The 17,721-nt window shown below is 40.6% G+C and overlaps 1 protein-coding gene across 1 annotated transcript; it reads right to left on the minus strand.

Moving 5' to 3' along the window:
- Window positions 1-5,835: 5,835 nt before the first annotated feature.
- Window positions 5,836-14,793, minus strand: FASLG (Fas ligand). The gene is made up of 4 exons (XM_087726319.1): window positions 14,426-14,793; window positions 14,232-14,277; window positions 12,468-12,521; window positions 5,836-8,571 (listed from the first exon to the last, which is right to left on the minus strand). Exons 1-4 carry the CDS (start codon window positions 14,717-14,719, stop codon window positions 8,177-8,179), a joined length of 789 nt encoding a protein of 262 aa, XP_087582445.1. The 5' UTR covers window positions 14,720-14,793; the 3' UTR covers window positions 5,836-8,176.
- Window positions 14,794-17,721: the final 2,928 nt, after the last annotated feature.

Raw genomic sequence — 17,721 nt, forward strand, 5'->3', positions numbered from 1 at the left:
TAAAACATCTCCTCAGAGCAAGCACTGTGACACCAAGAGTTTTTTGTGTGACAAATTGCTTAGAGGGCTTCGGTTCTTAAGACTTTCCCACTGAAATGAAGGAGAAAATAAATCTTGATGGTGACTGTGCAATTAGCAATGGTGTGAACATAGTTGTGAAATGGTGCAAAAAGTTTGTAACATCATGTAAAATGACTACAGAGGAAGCTCTTAATCCATATCAAATCTGGAGCAAGAGGAGATGGAATCATAGCTCCCACTTTCTCCTAACAGTGGCTGGATGCAAATTGGCCCATTGTGCTTGCAATTTAAGGAACCATTCAGGCAATTGGTAATTGTGTGACTGGAATCAGGCCTAGCAGATCCTAAGGCAGTGTTTCTCAACCTTGGAGACTTGAAATCCTGTGGACTTCAAGTCTCCAAGGTTGAGAAACACTGTCCTAAGGTCTACTTCACATATTGTGTGTGAGGATGATAGCAAAGGAAAGAATGTGTGAGGAGATGAGGGCAGCTGTCTGCTATTCCTTCTTCATTGTTCCCAGGATATTCTTCTCTACTAGAAGACAGAACTGGGCAGGCTAAATGACCGTCTATTCTCCACTAGTAGAATTTGGTTTTCTTTTGTCAATATTGATGGAAGATTTAGGAAACAGTTCCATCAGTTCATCTATATAAAGCTAGTGAGGGAGGACTTTGTCTATTGTTTGTAGAAACAAAATGCTTTGGTTTCGTCTTGATCTGGTTTGAAAAGGTCAAATGAAATAAAAGAATACTAGTTCATACTGTAGAAGTGAGATACCTTTTGTTGGTGTTTCTCAGTAAAACTGCCTGCAAATAATATCATCTACGTACTAAAACTCTCATTGTCATGATCTTTAATTGGATGAAACAGTGCATCACAAGTCAACAATTTTTGAGTACAAGATCTCTCACATAGGCTAACTTACAGAATGTCTTCCTCATGAATCTGGTACCTGGCTCCAAGGGAATGAAGTTTAGGGGAAATGTGGCTTTTTCAGTGCTACTTGTTACTGCTGCATTGCTGGGCTGCTGCTACAGTTATATAATCTTTATTTTCAACATTTTGTGATAGTTTCCTAGCCCGTCTTGTAACCCCTTGCTTCCCCAGCAGCAGCCATTTACCTGCTTGTTGGAAAGGGAAGAACCACCCCCCCCCACATGATCTTCCCAGTCCATGCCACACCCATCAGGCTCCCATAATCTTTACCAATTTCCTGACCCGCACAGTACTTCAAGTAAGGGCACCATCCCTTACCTCCAAGGCACTTTTTGCACATTCCCAAGCATCTCCAGGCAAACGTCCTAACCCACACCACCCCTATGCACCTGTTCTGACCGAGCCTTCGCAAGTAGTGATAAGACATTTACTTGCAAGTAAAACAACCCCCTTTTTATAACAGGGCAGTAACAGTTTTTTAGTCACAGGGATAAATAAAAAAATCAAATGTAATTAGTCCCAACAAACCTGGGTTTATCCAAGAAATCCACGTGGCTTGCTGTATAAGAGCCAAGGTGGCGCAGTGGTTAAATGCAGCACTGCAGGCTACTGCTAGATCAGCAGGTCAGCGGTTCAAATCTCACCGGCTCAGGGTTGACTCAGCCTTCCATCCTTCCGAGGTGGGTAAAATGAGGACCCAGATTGTTGGGGGCAATATGCTGACTCTCTGTAAACCGCTTAGAGAGGCCTGAAAGGCCTATGAAGCGGTATATAAGTCTACTGCTATTGCTACTGCTATTGTATACTAGAAACAAAGAGTTGTCTGTGTCAATTGGCCACGCCCAAACCCCTCCTATTTATTTCCCAGCCAGGGAGGGGCTGACTATTGTCTATGTCTGCCCCTCCCTGAGAACTAACTTACTGCTTTCCTTTGCTCTCCTCTCTTTTCTTTTCTGGTCATAGGCGCATCTGGAATGGGCCCCATCTGTTCCTCACCCTCACTCAGCTCAGGCCCCAAAGCAGAGGTGGGTTCCTACCAGTTCGCACCTATTCGGTAGAACCGGTTCGTCAAATCTACCGAACCGGTTAGAAGAGGTTCCACCAGTGGAACCGGAAAGCAGGCCACACCTACAGAAGAGGTTCCAAAATTTTTTGAAACCCACCACTGTCCTTGGATATGATTATTCTACACTATCATGCTCATATTTATAAAACTCAGTGCCTCTGTGAAAGGTAAGGATGGCTACTGCGTTTGTGGTAAAATCAGAACATTGCGTGTGTTGAAGTTGTTTTAACGCAAACCAAAGAGGCCTTTTAAAAAACAAGTTTACATCATATTCTTATGCATGCCAGTGCTGTGTGTGAGGTAATTTAAGGTGATTCTGACAAGTGTCGTCGGCATCTTCATATCCAGTCACATGGGCGGCAAGCCACTCCCACAAAGGAGGCCACACCCACAGAGTAGGTTCGAACAATTTTTGAAACCCACCACTGCCCCAAAGACAGCTGCCTCTCCACCTGGGGGAGGACATAAGGCCCTACCTCTACCTCTGATGATGTTTCCTTATCAGAGCCTTTTTTAAAAAAAAAAAACATTTTTATTAAAAAGTTTTTTAAAAATAATTTTTGTTTACAATTTCCTCCTGTACAACACTTTCACATTGGTATATATCCATTGTGTATGCATTTCTCCTCCCTTATTTCAATTTCTTTTTGTCTATACATACTGTTTGATACTAATATATACATTCCGTAAATTACAGTCCTTCATTGTGTATCATTTCCATTTATACATGTTTATTCATCTCTACATATACATTGCTAATTTCTAACTTCTGCATCTTTCCTTAAGCTTTAAACCTGTCCTCTAACCATTCGTACCACTTTTTCCATACCATATAATATTCTGTTTCCTCCTTATCTTTTATTTCTTTTGTGAGACTGTCCATTTCTGCACACTCTAAAACTTTCCTTATCACATTTTCCTCTGTTGGTATATTATTATTGTTCTTCCAGTTTTGTGCGTATATTATTCTCGCTGCCATTATGATGTGTACAATTAAATATTGTATTTTTAAAATCCTATTTCCTTGTAGGTATTTCCAATAAAAATAATGTTTATTTGCTGTTTAGTTATTTCTTCAAGGCATTTTCTTATTCTATTCCAATATTGTTTAGCTTTTGGGCATAACCACCACGTGTGGTAATATGTTCCCTGATTTTATCTACATTTCTAACAGTCCGGTGATGTGTTTGGGTACATTTTAGCCAGTCTCGCTGGTGGAAGGTGCCATCTATAGAACATTTTATACATATTTTCCTTGTAGGCTACTGCCATTGTCAATTTATAATTTTCATTCTTATCAGAGCCTTCTAAAGGCTCTGAAGCTAGCCCAGGCTCTCCTTCCATCTTGCCTGACTCTGCAGCTATCACTGCTGGCAGCCAATGGGCCACAACAGCACCATCCCTGACTGGGGTAGCAACTTTCCAACCCCACTCATAGTCATTCTATTTCTATTTAGGTAAGAAAATGTTTCTCAAACAATGACCCATTGTGGCACAGGTTGTTTTGCATAATTCAATTCAATTCAGAATAGAGTTGGAATTTACCTTGGAGATCTTCTAGTTCAACCCCCACCCCTCTGCTTAAGCAGATGACCCTATAACCGTGATGGTGAACGTATGGGATGTGTGCCAGATGTGGCACACAAAACCCTCTCTGTGGGCACAGACACAGCTCCGATTGCATTTCTCCATCGCGTTTCATTCATTCAAATCCAACTTCTTGCGCAAAAAAAGATCTGGCAAAGTTGGAATTGATTGAATGAACTTTTTCACTTGCATGCTTCACAATGGGGGAGACGGGGTCCCTTCCTCCTGAAGCCCATTACAACACAGAGCCACAGTGTGACCCTGTGTCAGCTCGGCAAAAAAAAAGCAGTTTCTTTTCCTGCAGAGCTGCCTGTGTTAGGATGCCCCGCCTTCCCACCAGACAGCTGAGCATGGGCATATTGCTCCTGGGCTTGGCAGCCTTCCGATGTCATTCCCACCACCCAGCACTTGTTCAGGGATTCCTTCTCCCCCCACAGGTGGGGAGAGAGAGAGAGAAACAGAGAGGGGGAGAGGGAAAGAGAGAAAAAGAATGAGAGAGAGGGGGGGGGGAGGGAGGGAAGGAGGGAGGAAAAGAGAAATGATATTACAAATGTTTTTCTTTTTTATTGTTACTAAATGTAAAATCAAGGTGATGCGGTGGCTCAGGTGCTAAGATGCTGAGCTTCTCAATCAGAAAGGTCGGCAGTTTGGTGGTTCGAATCCGTAGCACCGTGTAACGGAGTGAGCTCCCGTTACTTGTCCCAACTTCTGCCAACCTAGCAGTTCGAAAGCATGTAAAAATGCAAGTAGAAAATCCTGCTATCGTGTCACCCTTTCTTTTCTCTAAGTCTAGAGAAAAACCATACCCAAATTCTGAAACTGTTCTTCAGCTGTTTTAGTCTTCAGGCCTTTAATCATCTTAGTTGCTCTTCTCTGCATTTTTTCCAAACTCTCAACATCTTTTTTGTATTGTGACCAAAACTGGATGCAGTATTCCAGCTGTGGTCTTACTAAGGTTTTATAAATAATACTTCACATGATTTTGATTCTATGCTTTTGGTTATATAATCAAGGATTGTATTAGTATTAGACTTTGAAAATTGAAAGAGATTTAAAAATTGGAAAAAAAAACCTAAAATTGAAAAAAGAAATTTGAAAGTTGAAAAAAGGTTTAAAAATTGAAAAAAAATTAAAGAAATGAAAATTAAAAAAAACATTTTTAAAAAAAAGTTCAGAAATTTTTAAAATTTACAAAAGTTCTTGATCCTTTATGAAGTGATATGCATTTGTTTTTTCTGGAAATTAAAGTAATGCTATTTTAGGAAGTGAGTTTTAGCCAACTTGTTTTTCCACTGCTCACATTCCAACTGGTGGAAAAATGTCTACTCTTAAACACAAGCAAAAAGATCATTAAACATATGACCTGTGTGCAGGTACAGTGTCCAGAGATGGAAAAGAGTTCACATACAGACTGGATACACTTAATTTCATGTGATGCAAGTTGAAAGTGCTCTTTGCTCTTCTCCAAGTGGGTCATTTTAGCTAGCTTTGATAACAGGAAATCCTTTTGTCGCCTAATTCTTAAGTTTTTAAAGTTTGCATTATGTGTCAGCCTTCCTTTCTTGGTTACTGAGGGAGGCTGGCTTGATATTATGTCAGTTTGCCACATCTAAAGATGCCACATCAAAAAGTAATTTAGAACTGTTCAATCTGGGAAGGACATACCCCATTTTCAGTAATATTTCTAGCTAATACTTCTCCTAATACACATATGATCAAAATTTGCAGTTCAGACATTAGATGCTGTTTTAAAACCAGCTTAGAGTAAAGGAGGGAATCTTGCTATGGCTCTTTTTGAGAAAGCTGGTTAAGTTGGATTTCCTTTTGCTATATAGCTTAATCTATATTAAGATGTCTATATGGCAAGAGCTCCAGTGGTGCAGTGGTTAGAATGCAGTACTGCAGGCTACTTCTGCTGATTGCAATTTGGCAGTTCGAATCTCACCAGGTTTAAGGTTTTCTCAGCCTTCTGAGGCTGATAAAATCAGGACTCAAATTGTTTGGGGCAGTATGCTGACTACTCTGTAAACTGCTTAGAGAGGGCTGTAAAAGCACTGTGAAGTGGTATATAATTCTACGTGCTATTCAGAGGTGGGTTCCGACCACTTCGCACCTATTTGGTAGAACCGGTTCGTCAAATCTACCGAACCAGTTAGAAGAGGTTCCACCAGTGGACCTGGAAAGCAGGCCACGCCTACAGAAGAGGTTCCAAATTTTTTTGAAACCCACCACTGGTGGGTGTGTAATGTCCCGCAGTTATCTACGCATTAATAATGATCTAGTAATATTTCCTTATACATTTTAGGGACCTTTCCTTACATAATTGGTGTTTTCTTTCATACTTTTGGATTTCTAATTTCTGCTTCCGTTAGTTGGCAATTGCTAAAACCAATCCCACATGAAAAAGTATTCAAAGCCTTCTTGATTTTAATTGCCAATTTATTTATTCCTGCACATTGTAATATTTAATCATTTACATATCTCTGTTTTTCCACTGTTGTGCAAACACAATTCCAGCAGCTGCTACCATGTGTAAAATTAAATATATATTATACTCCCTTTCAAATAGCCAACAAAATATTTCTGGTTTTAATTCCCTATCATGCTTCACGATTGCTTCTAACCACTAACTTCTGAATAGCTACTTGGACCGACCTAAGTACTAATTGATAATTTCATATCCGGTCACATGGGCGGCAAGCCACTCCCATCTGGTCACATGGGTGGCAAGCCACTCCCACAAAGGAGGCCACACCCACAGAGTAGGTTCCGACAATTTTTGAAACCCACCACTGGTGCTATTGCTATATACAGTAAAATGGATGACAATTTTGCAAGAGAAGACTTTTGAGAGAAGAATTTTGCAAGTGGAGCCTGCTTTTATTAAGAAATGAAGCTCAGGTTTTCTGCCCTGAAAACTAGAGCAATGGAAAACAATGTAAAGCCATGGGCTCAAACTTTCCCTCATGCTGCCCTTCAAAGAAATCCACATCCCAGGAATGGATAAATTGACATATTTCACATTTAGTCATTCAAGAACCAAGGCTTAATTGCCCCTTTCCCATTTCAAAATGCACCTGGTCAAAAGTTGGGCAGAGTTTAGCAATAGCAATAGCAGTAGACTTATATACCGCTTCATAGGCCTTTCAGGCCTCTCTAAGCGGTTTACAGAGAGTCAGCATATTGCCCCCAACAATCTGGGTCCTCATTTTACCCACCTCGGAAGGATGGAAGGCTGAGTCAACCCTGAGCCGGTGAGATTTGAACCGCTGACCTGCTGATCTAGCAGTAGCCTGCAGTGCTGCATTTAACCACTGCGCCACCTTGGCTCTTAAGTTTGTGATATGAAATTGGCATTATCTGAATAAAAGGGAATGCTTAATCCTCCACCTGCAGCTGTTAGACTATTGAAATCCAAACAAAGTACCATAATAATATTTATATACCAAAGTTTTAACACAACCATTAATCCCTTAGTAATTAAAACAAATTTACACATACTTAGAAACATGGGAATTTACATGTACAGATGTATGGGAACTCAATGTATGCTCAATGTTCCTTGCTACTGAATTGTAAAGCACTTCCTCTTATATTCTATTAACATAGCAGTCTGAACTGCTCCAACTATGTTGTGTGTGTGTTAGTGATTTTTAAGAAGGAACTAATGCTTCTCTATTTTCTGGACCTATGTTCCTATATACACAAATGGGATGTTTAATTCTCCTTGGTGGACATAGAAGCAAAGACAAAGATATGTCTGAATAGCCTTTGAAGGTAAGGCCACCAGATCTGGACTGCAAGATATTAAAAAAAAAAATCTTAGGTTTTTCCTATTACTTAGTGATCACCTGAAATTTTGCTGTTCTAGGCTTGTAGCCCTAACTGAGAGATCTGTGGGAAGAAAAAAAGTGCATAGGAGATTGGTAGAGGTAGGCTGAAAGCAGGGTGATTTAAAAGGTGTTGCTCTTTTAAACTACCATTCGTTGTCTATTGCAAACCTTATGCACAGAATCTTTTAAAGCACCAGGTTAATGCTTGTCAGAGATAGGGGAGAGGGAAACTTAAAAGCTGACACAAATATTGAGAATATAGTTATAACTTTTAAAGTTGTATTTAGTATTGGGATTGTGAGTCCTCAAAAAATCTGGAAGTCAACAAATCTTTCTTTCCCTTCAAGAAATTAAATACAATATATTTTCACATCAAAAATGATGCACGAGAAAGTAAGCAGCATAAAAAATAACATTAGAAAAGAATAGTTGCTGAATTGTAACTGATTCAGGGTACAAATGACAAAAAAAAATCTTTCATTTTACAACTTCGCTCCACAATCCATGCAAAACTTCCTATGTCAGTCTTGGACAGTATTTGGAGTTGAAGATTTCCTGTTGGTCTTTCCAATCAGTATATAGCTTTGAAGCAATCCAGCAGGAGGGGAAAAAATCATATTTTCTTTAAATTGATACAAATGGGAAGTCCATAGTAGTTCCAATTCAGCTGTTCCACATGCTGCTCAGAAGACCCCTATGACTAGCTTGATGAAAGTGCTACTGACTGTTTTTTTAAAGCATATATAAGCCAAAAAAGGTTTTTGACTCTTCAAAATGTACAAATGTGGGTTCAGAGACACTCACATACACACTGTCCTGCCTGGAAAGATTGAATAAGGCCCCCAAATAGCTACTTTTGCCCCACATGTGCCTTGTCACACAATAGTTCATTTTTCTGTTCTCCATCAGGACTTGGTTGTCAGGATAAGATGGATTTCTCTTGAAAACCATGTGGTCAAGTGGCTGGGAAGTGCAGGTGTGACCTCGGAAGAACACTTTGGAGTAAATAAAATAGAGCCCAGTTTCATTAATCACTAGACCTCTGTTCTTGTACTGGACTCCAGAGAGGAAGGCATGTCCATGGGTAGTCTCCCATTCCAGGGGATGGGATTGCTGAATTGCTTTGCCTAGAGAAACATGAAATATCATGATGAAAATGGGAGTGATTTCATGCAATCAGTAGCATTTGCTCTGGGACCCCATTCCCCTACCAGCCTAGCTGCCAAAATATTTGCATGTTTCTTCCTTTCTTCAGGTCAAATGAAACTTGTAATTCCAGCCAACTGCCTGGAATTTCACAGTTACTCCCAAGTGGAGCCTTCTCCTGGCTGCTTTGTTTCTTGTTTCAGATGTCGCCATTCACTTTGGTTATTATGCTTAACTCTTGTTATAAGCATATTACCTGCATCTCACAGCATCCACAGCAACTTGCTGTAGCATTTCAACTGACCTCATTTGAAATGCTGCAAATAGCAATCCACTGCATACTAGGTTATTGCCATGCCATGATTGTCAGGAGCCGAGGTGGCACAGTGGTTAGAGTGTGGTACTGCAGGCCACTTCAGCTGACTGCTGTCTGCAGTTTCGGCGGTTCAAATCTCACCGGCTCAAGGTTGACTCAGCCTTCCATCTTTCCGAGGTGGGTGAAATGAGGACCCAGACTGTGAGGGCAATATGCTGACTCTGTAAACCGCTTAGAGAGGGCTGAAAGGCCTATGAAGCGGTATATAAGTCTAACTGCTATTGCTATTGCTATGATTCTTTAGACCAGTGTTTCTCAACCTTGGCAACTTGAAGATGTCTGGACTTCAACTCCCAGAATTCCCCAGCCAGCGAATGCTGGCTGGGGAATTCTGGGAGTTGAGGTCCAGACATCTTCAAGTTGCCAAGGTTGAGAAACACTGCTTTAGACCATGAGTGTCAAACTCGCCCCATCATGTGACATTTCATGACGTTTTCCCCATTTGTGAGTGGGGGTGGCCTGTGGCTGTCAATTTAGTACCCCTGCGCTTAGACAATATTCAGAAAGGAATCCTTTTGCTTACCCATACTTGATAGAATCTTCATATGTAGAATGGGTTGCTTATTGCAATAGCAATAGCAATAGCAGTTAGACTTATATACCGCTTCATAGGGCTTTCAGCCCTCTCTAAGCGGTTTACAGAGTCAGCATATTGCCCACAACAACAATCCGGGTCCTCATTTTACCCACCTCGGAAGGATGGAAGGGTGAGTCAACCCTGAGCCGGTGAGATTTGAACAGCCGAACTGCAGTCAGCTGAAGTAGCCTGCAGTGCTGCATTTAACCACTGCGCCACCTCGGGTCCTTGCAACATTCAGCTGACCCCAGTACAGGCCATTTGTGGGATGGGAACAGGATGAGGAGGAAAATATGGTGTTAACACTCTCAAATTGCCTTTTTTCAATAGAGTACAAAGACTGATCTTCTGCATGCGGAGTAAAGTGTCCGTATAGTTTTGATAGCACTTAGCACTAGCAATAGCACTTAGACTTATTTTCTACAGCCCTCTCTAAGCGGTTTACAGAATCAGCATATTGCCTCCAACAATCTGGGTCCTCAGTTACCCACCTCGGAAGGATGGAAGGCTGAGTCAACCTTAAGCCTAGTGAGATTCGAACTGCCAAATTGCAGGCAGCTGACAGTCAGCAGAAGTAGCCTGCTGTACTGCACTCTAACCACTGCACCACCATTAAACCTTGTCCTTTCTTTCTAGGACAACTTGTTGCAAGCTTTTTAAAAAGGACGTGGAATGTTAAAAGGCAACAAAAATAGTTTGTTCTTCTATTGGTTGGCATGGGTCATCTTATTTATAAATTAGTACTATCCCATGTGCAAGTTAACCTTGTCAAATGCTATCTGTAATAGTAAGAATAGAATAATAGAGTTGAAAGGGACCCTGGAGGTCTTTTAGTCCAACTCCCTGCTCGACCAGGAGACCCTACACTATTCTGGGCAAATGACTGTCCGATCTCTTTTTAAAAACCTCTAGTGATGAACCACCCATAAGTTCTGGAAGCAAGCCATTCCAATGATTAATTGTTCTCACTGTTAGGAAATTTCTCCTTAATTCTAGGTTGGATCACTGTTGTCCTGCCCTCAGATGTTTGGAGAATAGAGAATAGAGTATGTTCTCTGTGTAAAGGTAAAGGTTTCCTTGTCAGTTGTACCTGATTCTAGGGTACGGTGCTCATGTCCGTTTTTTGGCCAAGAGAGCCAGCATCGTCTGAAGACATTTTCTGTGGTCATATGGCCAGGAAGGCTATATGCCAAATGCACATGGAATTCTGTTACCTTCCCACTGAAGTGGTATTCTATTAATCTACTTGCATTTCCATGTTTTCAAAGTAATAGGTGGGTAGGAGCTGGGACAAGTAATGGGAGCTCATCCTGCTGTATGGAAGCTGAGATCTCGAACCTGGGCTTTCAGCTCTGCAGCTGACAAGCTCAGTCTTTAACCACTGAGTCATTGCCCCCCTGATCTCTATGACAGCCCTTCAAGTAATTAATAACAGAATAACAGAGTTGGCAGGGACATTAGAGGTCTTCTAGTCCAATCCCTGCTCAAGCTGTCCAGTCTCTTCTTAAAAGTGTCTAGTGATTGAACATCCACAACTTCTGAAGGCAACCCATCCCACTGGTTAATTGTTCTCACTGTTAGGAAATTTCTCCTAGGTTGCTTCCCTTCTTGATTAGTTTCCATCCATTGCTTCTTGTGTTGCCTTCTGGTACTTTGGAAAACAGGCTGACCCCCCTCTTTTTGTAGCAGCCTCTCAAATACTGGAAGACTGTTTCATGTCACCCCAGTCCTTCTCTTTATCAGACTGGACATGCCTAGTTCCCGCAACCACTCATCATTCAGTTTAACCTCTAGTTGCCAAATTATTGTTATTGCTCTTCTCTGTATTATTTCTAGAATCTCAAATTTGTTTTTGTATTGTGACCAGAACTGGGTGTAGTATTCCAAGTGTGGTTAAGATAAGAATGTTAGGCAACACCCTGTTCCTCTGAGGTGGAATCTTCTCACCTTGCCTGGCAAACATGCAAAAGATCTTTGGTTGCAGATTTAAAAAGCCCATACTTTGGTCAAATCTGTTTCCAGGAAAACTACTTCAGGTTTGGAATTGCTCCTTGGTGAATTATATTATGTTAAAAATTAAACATGGAAAATGGCAATGTTTACTACTACTGTTTACTACTGTAATGCACTCTACATGGGGCAGCCCTTGAAGAGCATTCGGAGACTTCAGCTTGTCCAGAATGCAGCCGCGCCAGCGATTGTGGGTGCACCCCGGTACACCCACGTTACACCTATCCTCCGTGAGCTGCACTGGCTGCCTATTGGACTCCGGACGTGCTTCAAGGTGCTAGTCGTTACTTTTAAAGCCCTACATGGTATCGGACCTGGGTACTTGAGAGACCGCCTCCTGCCAATTACCTCCCTACGACCAATTAGATCCCACAGATTAGGCCTCCTCCTCCATCAGCTAGTCAATGTCGACTGTCGACCACCCAGGGGAGGGACTTCTCTGTGGCTGCTCCGGCCCTCTGGAACAATCTCCCTGTGGAGATTCGGACCCTCACCACCCTTCAGGCTTTCCGCAAAGCTGCCAAGACCTGGCTGTTCCGGCAGGCCTGGGGCTGATGAGTTCCCAGCCCCACTCGAATTGTTGTGGCTGTTGACAAGTTTTTTTTAACCTGTTTTCTGTATTTTGTTTTTTGTCTTGTCTGTTTTCTTTGTATTGTCCCCATTCCCTATTGGTTTGTTAGGGAATAGGGCGGCATACAAGTTTAATAAACTGAAACTGAAACTGTTTATGCTGTATAATGTTGAAAGGTCTTTGCCTCTTGAGCTTTGCTGACCTGATGGCAAAGCTAACTATTTGACCACAAGCCAAGAGAAAGGTTTCAAACCAACAAAGGGAACAAAGCCCTCTGGGGGTATGTTGGGGAAGCAGGGGAAGATAATTAGATGCATCAACAATATGTGTTTTTGATGCTTACCTGTTAAATGTGCACTCCTCTTGACTTTCTTTTCTTCTGTTCTGTTCAGAGCTCCTACATTGCAGCAGAAGAGAAAAAAAGTAGTTCGTGGCTGTTTGGTGCCATCAGGAGGGTGATTCAGAATACGAATAGAGGAAAAGTAGAAACCTCAAGATGGAACCTAATTGGATTCTGTCTCATCACAAAGGAGTCTCCTAAAGAAGCCAAAACTCAATTTCCCAAAGAAGCAGCACTGATTGCCTCAAATAACTTGATATACTGTATTAGGAAATCTGGATTGGTCTAGGGCAGTGGTTCCCAAACTTGGCAACTTTAAGACTTGTGGACTTCAACTCCCAGAATTCTCCAGCCAGCAGAGCTGCCTGGAGAATTCTGGGAGTTGAAGTCCACAAGTCTTAAAGTTACCAAGTTTGGGAACCTCTGGTCTAGGCTAGGAAATGTTATGCATTCCAGTAAAATTAAATTGGCATGTTCTGCCAAAACCAACTTCATAACAGCACAAACGCCAGTGAAATTTGCCAACAAGTCAACCTCTAGTTATGAAAATATGTACATTTATATTTTTAAGATATCATATCATATCTACTTAGAGAAGGTTGCATTACCTTAGAGCAGTGTTTCTCAACCTTGGCAACTTGAAGATGTCCGGACTTCAACTCTCAGAATTCCCCAGCCAGCGAATGCTGGCTGGGGAATTCTGGGAGTTGAAGTCCGGACATCTTCAAGTTGCCAAGGTTGAGAAACACTGCCTTAGAGAATGACAAATAAATGCGAATTTTTTAAAAGTCATCCCAGACTTTCAGATTCATATCTGAAAATCTGTGACATTAGTATGGATGCTTTTTACAGAAACCTGCTCCAGATGGATGAGTAACAAAGGATTTCATTTAGAACAAAAGAAACATTTTTTTTCCAAAGAAAATGCCGCAAATGTTAATTGTTGCCTGGGCCAAAAGAAATGAAGGATGATGTACCAAGACTTTAAGTTGTTTTATATAAATTCAGAGTAGCATTTTTCATCTTTACTTATCCAGGTGACTTATCTCATCAGGAAAAGGCGAGCCAGACACAGTAATCATTTAGAATGATTTTAGATGTATTAAGGAGCAGGGAACAGGAGCCATTCTCATGAGGATAACAGTATGGCAGAAAGAGACTGTGCGGTTTAAGAGCAGTTGCTATCAAGGACAAGTGCAGCAGGAGTCAAGAACATCAACAACGTAATAAAATTGCTATAGATACTAAATGAGTGAGTGAGTGAATTAATGAATAAAAATATTATTTTTTTCAAAAAGCATGATGGATATAACAGAGCAACTAAAACCTTCCCCTTTTAAATATGCAAAAGTTATTGAAAGGGGTGGGGCTTTGATCACCTCTGCCATTTTAATGATTCCCTCCACAGATGTCCCTGATTCTTATTGCTGAGTTTGTGGGACTAAGAGTGGGATTTTATGTTACAAATTGGCTCTGAAAATTAGGCAACAAGGAGTTTGCATAAAGTGGAAAAGCCCTGTTCTGTACTGTAGTACTTTATAAAACTGTTTCTTAAAGTCTTTGGACTTGCCTTATTGTTTTATTCTCCATTTTGCCTACACTCCAAGTCTGCATCAGTTATTTATTTCCTAACCACGACTCATTCCATTATTTCAAGGAAATAATGGATTGATAATAACATGTGCAAAGCTATGGAGTGAAATTCAGGTATAATATCACCAGGAAACACAATCTTTGAATAGGAAACACAGGACTAGGAGTTCTCACCTTTCAGCATATCAGGAGATGGAGGGACACAGCCAGAGCTGGAAAACTGTGAAAGTAAGAAACATACAGGTATAAAGAAAAACCACCCTACAAACTTTATATACCTAGGTAAGCTACTATAACTTCCAGACCCATGCTCCCAACTTGAAAAAAAATCTTATGCATTTTCCCTCTACTTGAAATTGAGATGTTACCTTTTGAAGTTGCTTTTGCAGGTGGAAGATCTGAAACATTGCCAGCCCGATCCCCGTGATGGCAAGTAGAATCAGCAAAAATACCACCAGGAAACATAGGCGTGTACCATCTCTGTGATTCTGCCTATGCCTTTTCCTCGCTGGTACAGGCAATGGTAAGCAAATGTCCTGATCTGCCACAATTCCACTGGAATGGTACAGTCCTGTTTGAGGAGCACAGTCTGAGCTGTTATTTGTCCAGAAGATCTGGGGATAACCACAATACTGATTGTGTTGCATGACTGAAAGATGCATAAATCGAGTCTCTGGATTCCTTTTTCACTGCTGCTCAGATAATTTTAGATACCATGTCATCAGAATGCTCTCTTCCTGCACTGTATCTCCACTCAGCAACTGCACCCAAAGCTGAAAAAAACTTGGGGTTGACTGCTGAAAACCTCACACAGCTTCCGCCCACCGTTGTGATGCTAGATAATCGCGTGCACAAGGAGGTGCTTTGAAGTTGCCTCAAAACCACCCTCAAGTGGTATTACCCCTAAAATAAACTTAATATAATTTTTTTGTTCATCTGGTCCCACCAAATTTTCATAACTCTACTTATTGTGAGCCTTCCAAGAATTATGTGGAGTAAGACTAGAGTAAGGTTGCCAATTGTAGGGAGATTTGTAACACAATGGACCAGAAATAACTTTACATGCAGCTTAATTTTAACAATTCTACATATACCAAAAATTCAGTACAGTACCCACGTCATAAGGGCAGTTGTATGAACTATTTAACTGAATTACTTTTGTTCACAGATTTTGGATGATAATCAAAAGGAAATTAGATTTTAACAGCCTGCCACAATATTCTTATGGAAACTTGAATGAGTAAGTGGGCAAGACACATGGGCTCCCAGGGTTCTGATGATATGTGATGACAGAATAGTTCCTGGGTCTCCTGGGGCAGTATCACCTTGATAGTTAGTTGCATAAATAACAAGCTGGTGAAGAAGACTCATCAATCTACTTTTGTGCAGTTTCAGTGGATTCATACTAACTACAAGAAGTGGTGGGTGTGTTTTAAGTTTCACTTGAGATTTCCATTGCATTAAAAGTGGACTAGACCATTGGATGGAAAAAGCCATGTTTCATATTTTAGACAGAATACAGTGGTTATAATCAACAGGCTACACATCTTCTTCAGAGATGGTATTCAGCAGGTTTTGTCTAGTTCTGGAGAACTGGTAGTGGAAATCTTAAGTAGTTTGGAGAACCGGTAAATATCACCCCTGACTGGCCCCATCCCCATCTATTCTCTGCCTCCCAAGTCCTGGCTGATTGGCAGGAAATAGGGATTTTGCAGTAACCTTCCTCTGGAGTGGGGTGGAAATGGAAATTTTACAGTATCCTTCCCCTGTCACACCCACTAAGCAATGCCATGCCCACCAAGCCACTCCCACAGAACTGATAGTAAAGAAAATTGAGTCCCACCACTGATCTTCTTGTTGACCTATTAATTGTTTACTCAGTTTGGTTAGATTTGTGTGATGCATTATAAGTAACTGCAGGGACTGGTAGAGCTAAAGTGAGATTGACTACACCAATCTCAAGTGGTTTGGTGTGTCATATAAAGACAACCGATGTGGTCATTAGGTTAAAACCTCTTGTATATTCTCAAATACATTTTTATTAGGTAATAAAGTATTATAACATACAAAATACAAAAGGACATAGGAGGATAGTAAAGGGGGAGGGAAAAGGGGAAAGAAAAGTGAGAAAGGGTAGGGAAAGAAAAAGAAACATTGACTTCTGACTCCATCTTTTACAGTAGAATAAGGTAATAACAACAAATCACAAGTGTTTTGCCATAATAGTATGAACCAGTCATTTCTACAAATGTCTATCAATCAATCTGTGAAACCCAAAGTGGTATCCATGTAGAAGCAAAAGTATTTATGTTCTTTTCTTTGAGCAGAGTAGTCAATTTTGCCATTTCAGCCAACTCCATCAGCTTCTGCAACCATTCTTCTATAGTAGGAATCCAAGTGTCCTTCCATTTTTGCCCATACAATAATCTTGCTGCTGTCAACATATATAGTAACAAAATTCCAATTTTTTTCTACAATTCTTTTTCCATTAGAACCAAGATGAAAATTTATGGTTTCGTATTTATCTCCATTTTCAGGATTTTCTGTATTAAAATATGAATCAGTCCAAAATGTTTTGGCTTTATCGCATGTCCACCATAGATGGTAAAAGGTCCCTTGTTTTTACACTTCCAACATACATTTGCCGTACCTTTATATAGCTTAGATAAATTATCTGATGTTAAATACCAACGATACATCATCTTGTAAAAACTATTTTATATTATAATTTAATGTAAATTTTAGACCCCTTGTCTACGTTTTCCCATCATTCAAGCAACACATTATATCCAAATAGTTCCTTGCCCACTGAATCATATAATGTTCATTTTCCAAATTCAATTTCAGTAGCATTTTATAAACCTTAGCGATAATATGTTCATCATTCCCACATAGCAAAGTTTCCAATTCATTTTTAACAAATCCATACCACTTTTTATCCAATTTCAACCTTTCTTACAACTGCTGATAAGTAAACCAATGGCAAACGTAAGCTTGGGATTCAAGTTCTTCCCTCATCTTTAGTATTGGGTCACCAGAATTGAAAAATAAAATTTTGCCATACGTCAGCCAATCTGACTTTGCCATTATTTCCTTTCTAAAAAAGCTTCCTATGGTTACACCCACAGGGGAAACTTGATAGAGAACTTTGTTTTATATTTACTCCAAACTCTTAGTATGGCATGTCTAACAAAATGGTTATTGAAATCAACATTAACTTTATTTTTGTCATACCATAAGTAGCCATGCATCCAAACCATAATTTATGGTCCTCTAATTCAAGTAACCGCTTGTTCTGGAGACTCAGACATTCTTTTGCCCAGGTCAAGCAGCATGCATCAAAATGTAATTTCATATCTGGTAAACCTGAAGTGCTTGGTGTCATGACTCTGTTGCAAGATATGGACTCACAGGGCACTAGGGACATACAGTTTGTCCCCCTTCCATGCCAGTCCTTCTCTCGACGTCAGCTTCCCCCCATGGGCCCTGAACCATGAATCAATTGTGACTTCCTTTTTAGTTACTGGGTCAGCTCACCACTGGGGTCCTATGCTTGCTTTCTCACCTGCTGCCTTGTGGTCACCTGTGCTGCTCATTGTATGGGGGGGGGGAAATAACTTCTTCTCAGTTGCTCTTGTACTGTGGCATGGGGACAAGATGTCAG

Source organism: Thamnophis sirtalis, unplaced genomic scaffold, assembly GCF_051295495.1.
Source record: "Thamnophis sirtalis isolate CommonGarterSnake01/CBP01778 unplaced genomic scaffold, rThaSir2_p1.2 scaffold_12, whole genome shotgun sequence".
Classification (NCBI taxonomy): Eukaryota; Metazoa; Chordata; class Lepidosauria; order Squamata; family Natricidae; genus Thamnophis; species Thamnophis sirtalis.